Here is a 17,196-nt window from a genome sequence, read left to right as displayed (position 1 = left end):
CTTCACTCCTTTATAAACATAAAGCATTACTTCAGGAAGAACAGATTTTGTTGTCATCTTTTTTCTTTTCTCTCTCTGTCATCTCCCCTTTGTCTCTCCCTTCCCCCTTGTCACAAACACAGTTCTTTTCCCCCCTTCTACTGCCTCTTCCTCTTGTTATTTTAATGTGTGTGTGGCGTTTTTTTTTTTCCTGTTGTTGTTCTGTGTGCCTTCTGAGTGGACCACACCAAAGTCCTGGGCAACTCTGTCCCAGTATTAGGGGAAGGGAGCAACGGGGAAGTGTCATAGGTGGTGGAGAATAAAACTTCGAAGTCACAAAATAAGAGTGAATTTTATTTAACATTTCATTGTGCCACTTTGATTTTTACCTAAGCATTTTCAGACACTTCACATTAAAACAACTTTCATAAGATGTTTTTGCATGTTACAGAGTTTGAAAAGATTGATAATTATTTTCCAGAATGGCAAGGATTTTTCTTACCTTTGAAATAGAAATATCTTGATTTCTTTTGCTCTGAACATGCTCTGTTTTTTAAGATGTTATTTTTCTAAGTTGGAATTACTGTTTTTGGAAGCCATATGGTTCCTTAAATGATTAGAAGGGATTAATGTTAAACAATGCCAGACGTGCAGACAAAGTTGATTGGATTGCAGAGGAAGAGCAGGGTGTATATACTATATGTTAAAATTTTTAAAAAGACCTTTTCCTTAGCAGTCACACACCAACCGTTGAAACACTCAGGCATAGCCCCTTTTATTTTTAAAATTGTCAGCTTTGAGTAAGTACAAATGTGACAAGTTTAGACTTAGTTATAATGAGGACTTTACTCCAACTTAAAGCATTTTAATGCATGTGACAATGTATTCAATTAGTCCTAAATGTTTCAGTTACAGATTGCATTTTTCTATCTGTGAAGTTACCACATTTGGATACTTTACAAAGCTTTTTAATATACACACAAGTGTGTTAGTGGATTTGGACAAGATGGTGGAATTCTCATTTGCGATGTGAGCGAGTGGGAGCACCTGGAGGCTAGATTTTCCCAGTCACAAGTAAGCCAGGGTTGGAAACTAATTTTCACCAACTCTAAATTTAGTGCTCTTTCAAGCCATACAGTATTGCCTATTTCAATTTGTGTGAGTTTTAATTATCTCTAATAGATAAAATCCAGCAATGACATTTAGAACTTCTTGAAGAATAGTTGAACATTAAAAGTACTTCCTATGGAGAAAAAAATGCCTGGAACATACGAATGCCATGGAAAAGTCCAGGCGCCTTGATTCTATTGATTTAGGGCAGCTTACAGGAAACACAAGAGAAGTGAAAGTTGGAAATGATAGGTAGCTAGGAACTAGTGAATTGCTCTTTTACTTGAAGCATTACTAACGGCATCTAACCAGATAGCTGACTTTCTCGTGTGCCTCACTCCCATCCCTCTCCGTATCACCAGTCATCAGGCCTTTGACACTTCTTAAATTACTTACTGAATTTCTTGCACTTCTTAAGGTTGAACAAATATCTTAACAATATTTGCTTGCCTGCCAATGCAAATGTCTTTTAGGAATTATGGAGATAATTTAAAAATATTCCTTAAAATCCAGGAATTTAAAAAACCAAACTGAGCTTTTCCCTGGAATCTCTTTGTCAGTATTATGGGAAATTTAGCTTCGAAAAATGGTAGTTGATGGCTGCAAGAATTAAGTGAATCTAATAATCACACCTGCAGAAAAGTAGTAGTAGTGATAAATCATGGAGCTGTTGCTACAGGGCAGGTATTCTGCTAGACAATTCGTGTACCTGCATTTATTCGACAAGCTTTTAGTGCATGTTTACTTGGTGCCAGGTTCTGGGGACTCCAAGGTGATAAGATACCATCGTTGAATTCAGAGAGCTCAAAGCAGGTAAAACACACAAGTTGTAGAAGGGAAGTGTTCTCAAGAGTCCTGTGGAAGACGGGAGGAACGTCTCTACCCCTGGCTGACGCTGCAAGTGATGAAGTTGGTGAGTCAGGGACTGCTTTGGGGAGAGATGAGGCCCCTGGTCAGGCTTGAAAGATGGAGGAGGGGCGCTAGGCATTACAAGTGAAAATGCATAACTAAAAGCTTAGAGGTGAGAATTATTGTATACGTTTGAGTCTACCAGCAATTCTGGTGTGTTGGAATTTAAGCGTGTGTGACAAGTAACAGCTGGGAAGAGATCGTGAGAGGCCTTCGGAATATTTTACTGAGCTTATCTTATTCTGTAGGACATGGGGAATCGTCAAAGGATTTTAAGTGGGAAGTGACTGGCTCATATTTTCGTTTTTGTCGTATTATACAGCTAATTGGAAGATGGATTTAAGGAGTACAAGACTGAAAATAGCAAACTCGTTTAGAAGTCTGTGTAAGAATTAAGGACCTGAACTCGATCAGTGGTGGGGTGGAGCAGAGCAGACATATTTGTGATATGTTTTAAAGTGACCCTGATAGGAACTGATGGAATGATGGAGAGAGAGATCGAGGATGACACTTGGGTTCTAGCTCTGTGAGGTTCTTGCAGTGAACCACGAATTAAATAATAATTACAAGGAAGTATTACAGTGTATTTGGAGATGAGTAGGAATGGGAATGTCGGCCATATGATCTGACTTCACGGAAACTAGAAGAACCCAGAGAAGCCTTCCAGAAAGAGCAGGAACAGATGTTCTGGAGTTGAGGTGGCTCCAAGCATTGCAGCAGCTGGAGTTCATGACTTTTCACTTTATTCTAGTGCTCAAGTGACTCAGCTGTAGTTACTGGTTGTTTTCTTCTCTTTTCCCCCCCTGACTGGTTCATCCTTTCCTTCCTATTCCAGATTCCTCAGGGATTTAACAGATTGGATAAGCTAATTGCCATCATTCTTAGTTGGGCAGAGCTTTTCATTATATGCTGTGGTGTTAAATTGGTGGCCTTCATGTCAGGTGTTCACCTGTGTTGAATCAGCTGTAGGGGTGTCAAGGGTACTTATGAAACAAAATACCCTCCTAGCACAAGGAGAGTCTGGGCCCCACTTCCTTCAGTAGGGATAGCATGTGAAGCCATTTCTCATAGGGAGGGTGGGCGTGTACCGTAATTGACCTGAGCGTGTGGGAGAGGGGTCTAGGTCATGACTGATTTGGGAGTCACCTGTAGGTGGTGGCTGAAACTCAAGGAGAGGGTATGAGAGAGAGTAGGTAAAGTGAGAAGAGCTGTGGGCCAGAGCTGGAACCCTGAGCAAGGCCAACGTTAAAAGATTGGGTGGAGTCTAAGAAGGACTAGTTAAAGAGGTACCCGGACAGGGGAAGAGTGTGGTGTCACAGAAGCTGAGCGGAGTAGTATCCGAAATGAGGAAGTGACCTTTAGTGTCAAATGCAGCAGATCGGTTTAGTGAGCCGGGCAGAGAAAGTTTTCCACTGGATTTGGAAATTAGATCATTGTGACCTTAAGGAGAGCAGTTTGAATTTAGCGATGGGGGCAAAGATCAGAGCCAGTAGTAGGGACATGCAGAGAGGATAGCGACTATAGATTACTCTTGAGAAACATAGGTGAAGAAAGAGATTAAGCAATACCTGGAGGAGGATGAGGTTAAGGTAGGATTGGGTTTTTTTTTAAATGGTGGATAGTGGAGTTATGTTGTGCCCGGTGATTAGTTTCTGGTGTCAGCAAAGACGATGAAAATCCACAGAATCAAAATTACCCATAAAAACTCCTTTGGAAAGCACTTTGTTGGAGACTATTGTATCATTTCTAAGTCAGTCTCGTTTTAGCTTGTCAATGCGGGTGAGACCGAAGTGACATTAAGTTAGAGGAGTGTAATGTTAGTCCGATGTACGGAGTCCCAGTAAATGTGTACAAAATTTAACATAGCTTTTGACAAATAAAATTAACAGTAACAGTACTTGCTTTTATTACCTTAACATTCCAAAAAAAGAAAAAGTTCGTTATGCTCACTACCAACCCCAGTGCATTATCGACAGTGATTTTAGCACCAAGGCATGTAGGATTTGGAAAGTGGCCATTTTGGGGACACTGCCCGTACAGATTGAGAGATTGAGGGGAAGGAAAGTAAAGAGGGGAAGGGTGGAGAAAAGCTTGGGAGGCTGACAGTGCTGGCTTGGAGGGAGGAGAGCCGTTCAGGAGCACAGGGCAGTTCTGAAGAAGAGAGGAGGACATGTGACTGCTCTGGTCATAGGGGAAGAGGTGAACAGGGGTGGGGGACACTGACCTCTTTGTAATAGAAGAGTGGAGAGTGGAACAGGGCCATATACAATAGCAGAGTCCCATTATATGATAAAATCGGTGAGGTAGTATGCTTACTCGAGGACAGGACCTAAAGCTTCGAGTGAGTGATGAAAACATGGCCCAGCCATCGAGGGGAAGGGGGAACTAGCTAACAAAAGGCTCCTCAGTGGGAGAGCCCAGCTAACAGCATTCGTTCATAGTGGTGGCTGTTTGCAAGGCTTTTGGATTTTATTCGGTAGAAGCCAGCTGCCCAGGGCAGGAGCAGGGAAGGTGGATTATCCTGTTGATCTGAGGCTGTGGTTTTGCTGGTCGCCTGTGCTGGAAGGATAAGCATGTGAGAGGAATATTGAGGATATTTGAGAGCTCTTAAGTGATTACCTTGTAGCCTATCCTGGAAGAGGAAAAATGGGGAAGGGGGAAACAGGGTTCAGGGAATGCGAGTTCCCTTGATATTGAGGAGGAAATGTGGAAGTGACATGTTTAGAAAGGGGAGAGGATAGGGAATTGTGTCCGAGAGGAAGATACAGGCATTTCAGCTCCGGTGCCAAAAATGTGTTCCTCGGAAAACCTTATGTTTTCCACAGAATTGGGCACTAAAAGTAATGGGTCTTATGGGAAAAATCGGGCTGGGGCAGACCACTTGACACCTGTGGAACTCTGTGACCAGAGCACCACGAAAATAACAGTCCTAGTAAAATAGAAGCCCAGTTCGATTTCCAGTGGCATTTGTGCCCGGCGTCACAGGCTGCTGATCCCTCATAGCCTTAAGCCCTGGGGTTTGGGCTTCCTTCTTAGAGATGTAAGTCCTTGACAGCTGTTTGATCAAAAATAAATATCTGATTCAGGGTTTAGCCCTTTTCAACCCCCACCCCCTTTTTCAAACAAAGAGGAAAAAGCGCACAGACTTCAGCTATGAGAATGGCTCAAGTCCAAAGAAGACCTGACCACGCCGGTTGCTGGTGAGGGTGCCGAGCAGCAGGAACTCGCGTACTGCTGGGGGCAGGCAAAATGATGCAGCAGCTTTGGGAAAGGGTTTGGCAGTTTCTGGCAAAGCTAAGCATAGTTTTACCAGCAGTTGAGCTCCTGCCCGGCTGATTTGGAAACTCAACGCCCCCACAAAAACCGGCATGTGAATGTTCATAGTGACTACTGTCATAATTGCCCCAAACAAGAAGCAGCCGAGATGTCTTTGAGTAGGTGAATGGATACTGTGGTATATCCATACAATAGAATGTTATTCAGCGATATAAAGAAATGCGCTGTCCCTGAAGATAGGTAAACAGATCTTCAGTGCATATATTGCTAAGTGAAAGAAGCCAGTCTGAAAAGATTACATACTGTATGATTTCAGTCATCTGACATTCTGGAAAAGGCAAAACTCTAGAGATGGTAAAAAAGATGAGTGGTTGTCAGAGCCTTGAGGGGAGGGGTAGGCGAAGCACAGGGGATTTTTAGGGCAGTGAAAGTATTCTGTATGATACCGTACTAGTGGACGCATCACACCTTGTATTTTCAAGCCCACAGAACTTGACAGCTATATAGAGGGAACTTTAATGTATGCAAATTAAAAAAACTCATTTAGGAGGAAGGGGCCAATCTCAGGATAAAATGCAGAACGTGACAAAACGATCTAGCTGTGTTACAAAGATATGAAACCGCCTCAGAGAAGAAGGGGGACGGGTGCTGACAGAGGTAACTTTGGGAATCGGTAGTCTGTAAAACTAAAGGTGAGGGAAACCGAACTCTCACTGATAAAGTTGTATCCTGTGGGGATATGAGTTAGCAATTCAGATGTTGTTATACATGTATACTGGAATCGAACAGTTAAACGGATGGCGGCCAGTGGGAGCTAAGTTTCTTATCACTGGGGTGGAATTTTACAGGTAAGCAGAGAGAGAAGGTTAGAATGATCGGTGTGGTAATAAAGTTGGAGACCTCAGTAAGAACTCGTGTTTGGTTTAATACAAACACAGACGGTTACATATAGAAATGTAGGCGCGCACACACACAGGAGTTTAGTATACATACATATATTTCCTTGCTCTTATCAGTGAGAAAGCCTAAAAGCAATGACACCCCAGTAACAAGGAGCATACCTAGTAGCTAGATGTTGGGTTCTAATGCCATTTGCCAGTAAAAGGAGCCTCAGGGCTCCTTGGAGAAATGGCTGATTCTAGGACTGGGGCAGGAAACATGCAAGATGAGCCTCCAGTGTCTTCTGGGGCCAGAAAATAGCAAACAGAAAGCAAAACCATAATACAGGTATGTCAGAGGAGCCAAATGAAAAAGTTCCCAGTGGGTCATGAGGGGGGCAGTTTGAGCAGCAAAATAAAGTAGTATTGAGTTACAACCCAAAGTATAAAGTAAATATGCAAGAGATGCGTGGGTCCATACTGATAATAACAAAGAGGAAATGTCTTAGTATTTTTTGATCAGTGTTGGGCTTGAATTTTCTCCAGATGGCTTCGTACAGTAGCCGGCGTAGCAGTTCTTGGAGCCACTAAGCGCTGGACGCGATAGGAATGCACTTGGGGAGGTGCCCCGGGTTTCTGACTTCGGGGTTTTTATATGTTGCTAGATTTTTCTCTTTACTTTTGTTAATGTACCGGGAGAAGCTGTGTTAGGAGCTAAATGATTTCTTTATTATGCTGACATCATTCCTGTATTTATCAAATACATGGGAGCTAATTTGTATTCAAGAAATGTGTTTCAGGAAATGTGTTCTGTAGCAGAACAGATTTCATTAGAATTTACTATTTCTGAGGTGGAATAGTTTCAGGTGATGTCAGAATCCAGAGCGTGGCTCCAGGAAGGAATGATTAAAGTTAGAGTAGGAGGTCAGTGGGAGTAAAGAGGTCCAGGAATTAAAATGTGAGGACGGTAAGATAATCACAGGTAATTGGGAAGTGTGTGAATGTCATATGGGACAGATACATGTTGCTGTGAGGGCATAATAAAAAGGAGGTTAGACCAAGTCAGAGAAAGAGCCATTGAGCAAGAAAAACCTGAGCTAAGGGATGAGCAGGACTTAAGTAAAGAGGAAGGGCAGCTCTTTCTGGTGTGGGGCGGGGAAGAGTTCGGGCCAGTGTGGCGGGTGCAGGAAGGCACAGGAGAGCTGTGGAAAGTGTGGCAGGAGGGCCGGATGAGCAGGGTTTCAGGAAGGTGGTTTTTTGCCGTGGCTGAATGGGAGACTGTCAAGGAATTTTAGTTGTATGGGGGAATAGTGGTACAAGGAGGACTGAGTTATATTTCCAGAAAGGCAGCTGGGAGTGCGTGTTGGAGAGTGGAGAGGGGGTTGGAGGTGAGCTTCATTCAGACTCTTTTCCTTTCGTTTAAAAGGAATCAATAGATTGTGAAGTGAAAGAGCGAGGTCTTGCTAGCCTCGCTAGTAAATGTATTTTTTTTTTTTTTTAAAGATTTTATTTATTTATGTGACAGAGAGACAGCCAGCGAGAGAGGGAACACAGCAGGGGGAGTGGGAGAGGAAGAAGCAGGCTCCTAGCAGAGGAGCCCGATGTGGGACTCGATCCCGGTACGCCGGGATCACGCCCTGAGCCGAAGGCAGACGCTTTAACGACTGCGCTACCCAGGCACCCCTGTATTTTCTTTTTGAACCATATAGAAGACACTTAACATTGAAGACTTTGTGGTTTTAACAGTTTATACTTTGGTAGTGTGAGGTTGTTTTCTGGTTATCACAGAATTCAAGGTGATAAGCTTCCTGCTGATGAGCGTTATTGGAAATAGGCCCTTCACTCTGACATTACTAGTCTTACCTAAGAGTATGAATGCTTTTAATCTGACATCTCAGCTTTTTCTTAGGTCTTTACATTTAAGTTTAATTTAAAAATGAAACATCCTTTTAACCTTTACGGAATTTTTCTGCAGTGTCTGTAGAGCGTAGTGAATGTAATAGAACCTTGAAGACTAATGATTATGTAGTTGTTGATAGTTATTTTTGCATAAAGCGAAAATGTAGGGCAGTTTAATTCATATATGGATTTAACGCGTGATTCTACTAATTAGGGGCAAGTAATATAACATCTGTAAGAGTTTTCTCTCTTTAAAATGAGGTTAAAACCCATTTCACAGATGTTGAATGAGAAAAATCTGTACAGAAGCACTTAATTCTTTGCGAGAGTGTTTACCCTCAAATATTTCTTTTCTTTCTCTTTTCCCATAGAAGTAGGAAGAATAGGAGGTAGGAATACTAGTGAAGTGATCCAGAATGCTCATTGTAACTGGATCCTTCCTGTGGGTTCAGAGCCTGCACTGGATCGGACTTCTCGAATTTAAATCCCAGCACAAATCCTGGTTTGGGATTCTCATACAGCAGTATGTCCTTTCTTCATCTTCCCTAATTTCCTCAACTGTGAAATGATAATAAATCGTACCTACCTCAGAAGTTGTTTTGAGGGCTAAACAAGTGAACAAATAGAGTACTCTCTGAGCAGTAGCATTAAATGTATGGTAACTGTTGTCATTTACCACCACCATCACCACCACCACCACCACCACCACCACCACCACCACCACCATCACCATCAGGAATGCCTAGAGGCTACTTTATCATCATCATCATCATCATCAAGAATACCTGGAGGCTACTTTATCCCTAAAAGTTTTGGTCACTTCCCTTCCAGAAAAACAAAACCAAAAATAAAAGTTAGTTGATTTAGGACTCCGGGGTTAATCAGGGTTTTCTTTAGATTTTTTTTAACTGTCTAAATTCTTAAAATGCATTTAGTTTATCTGACCATTTCCCAGGCAACTCAGTTATTTGAACACGTATTTACATTTTAAATGTCTGTTTTGAAGAAGTGACCGGTGTCATTCTGCAGACTTATGCTGTGTTTTTTTTTCTTCTGCTATTGCTGCTTTTGTTTTTATCTTCCTGACCAGTTTTATCACCTCCCAGGGGTCACCAGATTGAGAACTTTTGCCCATAACCTATATACTTAAGACATCTGTGGACACAGGTTTTCATGGTAATAGAAGGGAGTGGTTGAGTTCATTCAGTTTCTTTTGGGCCATGTGAACATGTGCTAATTTGCATTGCAAATGTGAACTTAACTGTTCAGTGATGTAATTTGATAAAGTTTATGGGAAGGGAAGGTATCATCTCATTGGTGTGTCTTGATTATTGTATAGCTAAGATATGGTTTATGAGTTAAAAGAAGATATTTAGTTTTAAAACAATAATGGTAAATATGAGAAGGCGAATTTTTCTACCCATGAAGGTAATGTTAGAGTATGACTAAAGGATTAATGACCTAAGTTTCTATTGGGTGAAGCGTATTTAACTAGAACACTGAATAATAATTTAGAGTATTTTTTCTCATGCAGTCCTTTTGGGGATTGTGGAGGCTTGTCTTACTCTGAGTACTTTCTGACATGCTGCTTCAACTTCTGTTTTTCTTCTTCTGTGGTTTTATGGGCATATTTTCTGTTGCTCACCTGATTTTTGTTCACATGCTAGCTTTCCGGCTAATTTGTGTCTTGGGTCAGGGACAGGGGAGGTGATTGTGAGCGGAGCAAATGCGCCAGGATTAGAATTGAGGAATAGCTGTTTTAAAAAAGTTTAAAAGACATCGTCTAACAGATTACCTAAAGATTTCAGCAGTGGTATGATGATACATTCCTTTCTTTACAAAGAGAGAAAGAAAATAACAACTAGAGATTAGATATATTTCTTAGTAGGCTATAATTGACCAAAGAAATTTTTTTGGATCAGCCTTTGTATAAAATTGATAAGAGTATGTCCAAGAACAAACTTGAAAATTCTTTTTTTTTTTTTTTTTTTTTTAAGATTTTCAAAGAATTTATTTGAGAGAGAGAGAGCATGAGTAGGGGTCGGGAAGTGGGACTGAGGGGTAGGGATAAGCAGACCAGACTCCCCGCTGAGCATGGAGCCCCATGCAGGGCTCAATCCCAGGACCCTGTGATCATGACCTCAGCTGAAGGCAGATGCTTAATTGACTGAGCCACCCAAACTTGAAAACTCTTTAAGTAAGAAAGCTGCTTTGCCAATTCAATCTAATTATATAAAATTTCCCTTAAAAATATACCCGACAATATAGATGCTTCTGGTTTAAAAAATAGGCCATTTGACAAAAGAATGTTGCTTGGGAATAATACAAATTATAAGCATATTTGGATCTAATAAAATTAAGATCATATTTTCATCATGTTCTTCAAATGCATCCAGTCTACCCTGTAGTATTTAGTGTGGTAGGTTCAGAGTGTTCAGGTTCTGCAAGTGCGTTCAATTTAGTAACAGTGTCAAGAGTCCCATGACTAACCCTGGGCTACTTTGCCTACTAGATTGTGATGACAAATGTTTAAGTCTTTATGTGTACTGATGGGAGCAGAAATGTCTGTGTATCATTCTGAAAACCGCATTTCTTCCTGAATTGTTTCAGATTTTTGTTGAATATCTCATTTGATTTTTTTTCCCCTTCCTGTTTCATATGCAGGTCATGGCAAAACCCCAAAGGATGCAGCATCTGTCCGCGCCACGCATCCAATACCAGCAGCCTGTGGGATTTATTATTTTGAAGTAAAAATTGTCAGTAAGGGAAGAGATGGGTAAGTGGACATTTTGGTGGAATAAATTGTTTGCTGTTCTTGGATAATTTTTGTCTTGATTTATAAAAATTTATGATGTAATTGGAAAATTGGAATCTCGGAAATACTGGTAATTGGTAAAGTAGGATCTGAATATTATGCTGTAAGCAGGTTGGATATAGTTCTCCTTAAATACTAGTTGATACTGAGTTGGTGAAATAACCAAGTTTTTCTGGTCCGTTTGTCATTAAATTGGAGAATTGGAATTAAACAGCAGAGAGACAGTGACTCATTTTCCATGCCTTGTCTTACACTGCCCTTTTCTGAATTCTGCTGAGAACTTCAGTCTTCTCAGAGCTAGTTAACCAAGGCCAAAAGGTGATTCATAGGTATTTCACAGGGGTTGGGACTTAGAAATATGGGTTTAGATCAGGGAACTATGTGTGTATGCTCTCAGTTGGAGGTGATTCCCAGGGATTAGGATGTGGTGTAAAAGCTTCCAAGTGAGAACTCCATGTAGATCCTGGAACCAGCTTTTCTAGCATTGCTTTCCAACCTGGGGTCTGTGTGTAGTATGTGTGTGTACACAGAATCACTTACGGGACTATAACAAAGATAGTAATTTGGGCCTTACCCTAAAAGTTCCTAAATCACTATTTGCAGAAGCAGAGCTTGGGCAAGACAGGCATTCTTAAGGAAGCTCCACCGGGAATTTTGGCGCATATCTCTGATTAAGAACTGATTACCAAGAATCATTAGATCTATCCTATGGCATTTCCTGATAATTTCATTGTGGTATCAGAGATCCTTTAAAACATCCATAGAGTCCTTAGTCCAACTCCCAAGATAAACTTACTGGGTGAGTTGGCCCTGTTGAGTTAGAGTTACTAAGTTGACCTGTATTTGAAGTGAATCACTTAACCTGGTAGTGCTTCTTCTATGTTTAACTGACAAAATAAGTATATTTAGTAGATTATTCCTCCTACTTTATTTGCTGAAGATTTTCACTGTCAACAGTATGGAAAGTAGATAGAAAGTGCAACCTTGGAATTCATTGATAACTTTTTATTGAACTGTCTCAGTTTTCCCAGGGTGATCAAGCCAAAGATAAAATCAGAGAAGCCAAGGGTAAAGTGGTTGAGAGACCCTAGATTGAAACAGGCACATGATTGTAACCATTTTTAACTCTACCACTGCGTGCACACTCAGCCAGTTCTTTTTATATTTAAAATTATACCGTCAACCTCATTCGTGCTGTTGTTGCTCACAGTGATTCCTGGGGTTCCCTTCACCTTTTCACTCTACATGTTCTGTCTTTGCATGAACTTGACCTTATATTTTCATGGCTGCAAATACCCCGATGAGTGTCAGATCTAAAGCTACATCTCCAGTTATTCCCTCGAGCTCTAGACCAATCCATCTAACCCGAGGTTTGCATTTGAGTGTCCCACAGGTATTTCAGTGTAGCTTGTTTTAAGTCTTTTTCTCAGCACCAGCTTGGTTAGTGGTTTCACTATTGCTAGAAACTTGAGACCTTCCTATCTCTAACTTACTCTGTCCACCTCTGCGGCCCCTGCCTTAGGGTTGCCAAGTTATCCCCTAAATACCTACGTGGTCGGTTCATTGGTCTCCCAGTTGCTCCCTGTTTTGCTCTTACTTCAGTCTGCGACTGTTGTCGTTGTTCTTTCGAGCACAACTCACTGGCGTCTGTCCCCATCTTGAGATCGTTTGGTACACCTGTTGCTTTGAGGATAAAATCTAAAACTTCTTAGCAGAGTCCTACATGATGTGACTAACTCCTTCGTAACTCTTCAGTCTCACTTCTTTGTTGCCAGGATCCCTCATTCATCTTTTTTCCTTTCATTTTTAAAATTAGGTGATTTTTACATACAGTAAAATTTATCATTTTTAGTGTGCAGCTCTGTGAGTTTTGACAGATGTGTGTAGTCATGTAACCACCAGCACAATCAATATACAGTTGGTTTTTGAATGATACAAGTTTGATCCGCCTGGGTCTACTTTATATGCAGACAATTTTTATAACTACGGTTCAGCCCTGGAAATATAGTTTTTCTTCCTTTTGATTTTCTTAATAACATTTCCTTTTCTCTAGCTTTATTGTAAGACTACAGCATAAAATATATACAACATACAAAATATGCGTTAACTGTTTATGGTACTGGTAGGGCTTCCAGTCAACATCAGGCTGTTAATAGTTAAGTTTTGGGGACAGCAGAAGTTATACAGGATTTTCAGCTTGTGTGGTGGCAGGGCTGGGGGATGGGTGATCGATGTCCTAGCACCATCCATTGTTCAAGGATCAGTGACAAAACAGTCCCATCACCTCCCAAAATTCCTTTATACCCCTTTGTAGACGATTCTTCCCCATCTCTCAATGGCAACCATTGATTGGTCTTCAGTCTCTATATTTTGCTGTTTCTAGAATGGCATATAAATGGAATCATAGTATGCAGCCTTCTAATTTTGGCATCTTTCACTTAGTGTAATACATCTGAGATTCATCCCTGTTGTTGCATGTATTGGTAGATGAGTCCTTTTTACTGCTGATTGTGTGGTTGAGCCAACCACAGTTTGCTTATCCACTCTTCAGTTGAGGGACATCTGGGTTGTTTCCAGTTTTTGGCAATTAGGAATATAGCCACTATAAACATTTATGTACAGGTTTTTGTGTAAACTTGAGTTTTCGTTTCAGTTGGGTAAATATCTAGGAGTGGGATTGCTGGATCGTGTGTTAAGTGCATTTTTAACTTTATAAGGAACTGCCAGATTGTTTTACAGAGTGGCTGTACTAGTTTGCATTCCCACCAGCCATGTAAGAAAGTTCCTGTTGGTTTGCCTCCTCAGGAGAGCTTGGTATTGTCAGGTTTTTTTGTTTAAAATTTTTTGCTATCATAATATATCTTAGTGGTTTCTTGTTGTGGTTTTAATTTACATTTCCTTAATGACGAATGGTGTTAAAGAATCTTTAATTCTTATCTGCCCTCCTGTTTTTAACAAAATAATTATTTTGATTTTTTTTTTTAAGATTTTATTTATTTATTTGAGAGAGAGTCAGCCGGGGCGGGGGGGGGGCGCTGCGCAGAGGGAGAGGGAGAAGCAGACTCCCCACTGAGCATGGAGTCTGATGCGGGGTTTGATCCCAGGACCCTGAGATCATGACCTGAGCTGAAGGCAGATGCTTAACCTACTGAGCCACCCAGGCGCCCCTTTATTTTGGTTTTAAATTCATCATTTGTCAACAGCTGTGGAAGTGGTTAAGAAATGACTTACAGATATACTTAAAAGTACTGAATTGACTGGAACGTTCGTGGGGTGGTTTTCATTTTGTTATTTACTCCAGTTAAATTCAGGGTCCTTACACCTCAGCTCTTTCCTGAGCAGTGGAAGCTCTAACTGGGGCATCCAGTTAATCTTCATTTCCACTTGGATGCACGCTTAGGCTTGAAGAAATAAGCCCAGGAAAATAGAAGGTAGGGTGCTAAACAGAGTTGAATCAACATAAAGTGACCCCAAAGAGAGAGGTGGAACAAACTTTTTAGGTTAGAAGATACTCCCAAGGATCTGTTTTAATCAGAACCAGCTATCTGTGAAAAATGCATTGGGTAGATAGGGGTGTGGTACCATAAGGTACTGCTTGTGCTTCTCTGACTGTACACGCCGGCTCGTATTTCTAGTTCTGTCTGCACGCTCTTTCCTTCCTTCCTTCTATTCACCTTCTCTTGGCCCTTTACCATTTGCCCAGCTTAACTAATTACTCTTCAACCCTAGTTTAAAGAGACCTGTTCGGTGGCACTTTCTCCTCCCCCAAATAGGATTACGCCTTTACTATGCTTCCTTTACATTTTGGCCAGACTGTAATTTATAATATCTGTGTGTTTCAGTCGTCTGCCTACTGATGGTGTAAACTGCAGAATCAAGGGTGAGGGACTCCTTTATGTTTCTGTAAGTCCAGTACGTAATTGATAGCTAGCATTCACATGAAGGAATAAGTGAATGAATGAGAAACAGTACTTACCTCCTATGTACTATTGGAGAAAACTGTGGTATCTTTGAGCAGATCTTATTTGTCTTTCTGGTACACTCTTTGAACAAAGTTCCAGGTCTAACCCCATGCTTTTGAAAGGGAAGCACGATTCATTTATGGAAGAAAAGCAAGTCATATTGCTAGTTTTGGGCAAGTAATGTCTTTCTGGAGATGTGTTTAACTGTATTATGAGAACTAAAAATGCCTTCCTAAAATCCCAACGTCTTTGTAAAGAATGGACCAGAAGGAGCGGCTGTTGGTCACTTTTCATTTGCAGTGATAGCTGCTCATCTGAGAGTTTAATTATACTCCATTTGAAATTTAATTTTCTTTTAAACAGTGTGTTTACTCAGGATTAGAGCAGGTAAATAAATATTTAGGTCCAAGATCTTGGTTTAAGATAAATTGGTCAGTGCAGCAAGTTTTCTCAGGACATGGCTGGAGTTGAGCATGAATTACCTCTTCATTTGTCTGTGATATGCATTATTTCTGGGTCTGCCTTGGAAAATTAGGAATATGGCTATGATATTATTACTTGTACCTTATTGCCTAAGAAATAAGTGTTGAAGGAAGTTCCTTTTAGTGAGTGAAAGAAATAATATATTTGTGGTTTTGCCTTGGGTTTTCATTTAAACTAAACATAATTTTGTATATGTTCAGGAAAATAAGCTTATTTATTGGGACACAATAGCCTAAGTTTTATAATTAATTTAAAAATAAATTTATAATGCATTTCATAACAAAAAGTTAAATCACCTATCACCGTGTCTGCATAACTTTTTTTGAGACATTTAAAGGCTGTATATTTTTTGTTCTTGTTAATGATTGTTGACCATCAAGAGGGATTTCTAAAAGCAGTCTTTGTCTCATGAATCTACTTTCAGTGCAGGAATTTTGTGCAAGTTTTAAATTATACATACTAACACAGTGAAGATACAGATAATTTTAAATGTGAGAGGCGATAAATTTTTTATTTGAATATTTTTAGAGTTATAATTTATTATGAGTATGCTACTTTTAGCTTTTCAAGCAAAATATTGATGCCACTCTGCCAGTGATTCAGGAGAAACCAGCAAGTAATCCAGTCTCTGTGTTCTGTTCCTAAATTCTTCTGCTGATAAGAAAGTGTAATTCTTAGAGTGTTCCTTCTATACATGCTGACTTTCTGGATTATTTCTTGGGGGAGTGGAAGAGAAATAGAGGCCTCTCTTCCCATTTAGTTTTAAAAGGCTTTAAAAGGTCTTTCCTTCTGGTTTCGATGGGTGATAAGCAGCAAATGGAAACACAGTGAACAAAGGAATGAAAAAAGTGAACAAAGGCATCAAGTAAGCAACATATTTATTAACTTAGCAAATATATATTGAACACGTATGATGTGTCAGGCATTGTTAGCAGGTGAATATAAATTTGAAATTATTTTATTTATCTCTGTCTTATCCATAGTTCCCAGGGGAGGACCTGACACTTAGTAGAAATTCAATAAATGCATCGAGTAAACTAAATGTGGATCACTGCCCGCAAGGAATGTCGAAGTCTTTGGAGGGTACAGTGGGGCAGGGCAAGGAGCAAACTTAAATTACTCTAAATTAAGACTCACTAATCACTTTAAGAACAAGGGAGTATATGGGAGAACTGAGGGGATAGTGATTAATTCTAGCTCAAGGAAGCAGATTTATAAAGGAAGGTAGTATTGATATAAGCCTAACAAAATGAGTAAGAATTTGAGGAGCTCTTCTGGGGAAAAATATTCCAGACTGTGATAGTCGTGGAAATAGTCTCAGGGGAGGAGTGGAACTGTGCAGTGTTTTTGGCTGAGGTCTGTGGCTCAGTATTGTTGGAGACTTGAGGGATTATAGTGAAGAGTTTCCAGAAGTAAGAATGGAAATAGATTCTAGAGAGCATTGATGATAGTTCTAAGATGGAATGCTCTATAGGTAATATGGAGCCTTCAGTCTTTAGTTAGGGCAGTGATAGGATACCTGTTTTAGAGAGGCGGTACTGACTGGGGCAGGGGGTGGGGGGCGGGGCATTGGATATGGTGTGCGATGGCAGCGTGAGAGATGACTAGAGATAGGAGATGGGTTGTGTGGCTGGTGCCTAGGGATGGACTGTGATAGAGATTTAAAAAATAGAGGAAGAGGTGGTGGTTTAATTTGTTGGATACCTATTATGCGCTAGAAACCTAAGATTTATAAGGATGGATTGGGTCCCTGCCCTCCAGAAGTTCTCAGGTAAGAAGGGACATGGCCATGTTAGTAAGTTATTAAATATATAAATATACACACACACAGATATAGATATATGGACACACTGGAGAAGTATGATGGAGGAAGTGACCAACTGTA

At 40.4% G+C, this 17,196-nt stretch overlaps 1 protein-coding gene across 3 annotated transcripts in view; it reads left to right on the top strand.

Annotated features, from left to right (window-relative positions):
• RANBP9 (RAN binding protein 9) overlaps positions 1–17,196 on the top strand; it is an 88,255-nt gene that overhangs the window by 2,661 nt on the left and 68,398 nt on the right. For all 3 annotated transcript variants that reach the window (XM_087858047.1, XM_045811710.2, XM_087858048.1), the window contains exon 2: positions 10,716–10,827. In XM_087858047.1, the coding sequence (XP_087714173.1) occupies positions 10,716–10,827 (112 nt within the window). The remainder of the gene's footprint in view (positions 1–10,715; positions 10,828–17,196) is intronic.

This window comes from Ursus americanus, chromosome 32 (genome assembly GCF_024610735.1).
Source record: "Ursus americanus isolate L20-20 chromosome 32, mUrsAme1.1.p, whole genome shotgun sequence".
NCBI classification, from domain to species: Eukaryota; Metazoa; Chordata; class Mammalia; order Carnivora; family Ursidae; genus Ursus; species Ursus americanus.
Note: the sequence above shows the minus strand (reverse complement) of the source record. Positions and strands in the feature narration are given on the sequence as shown.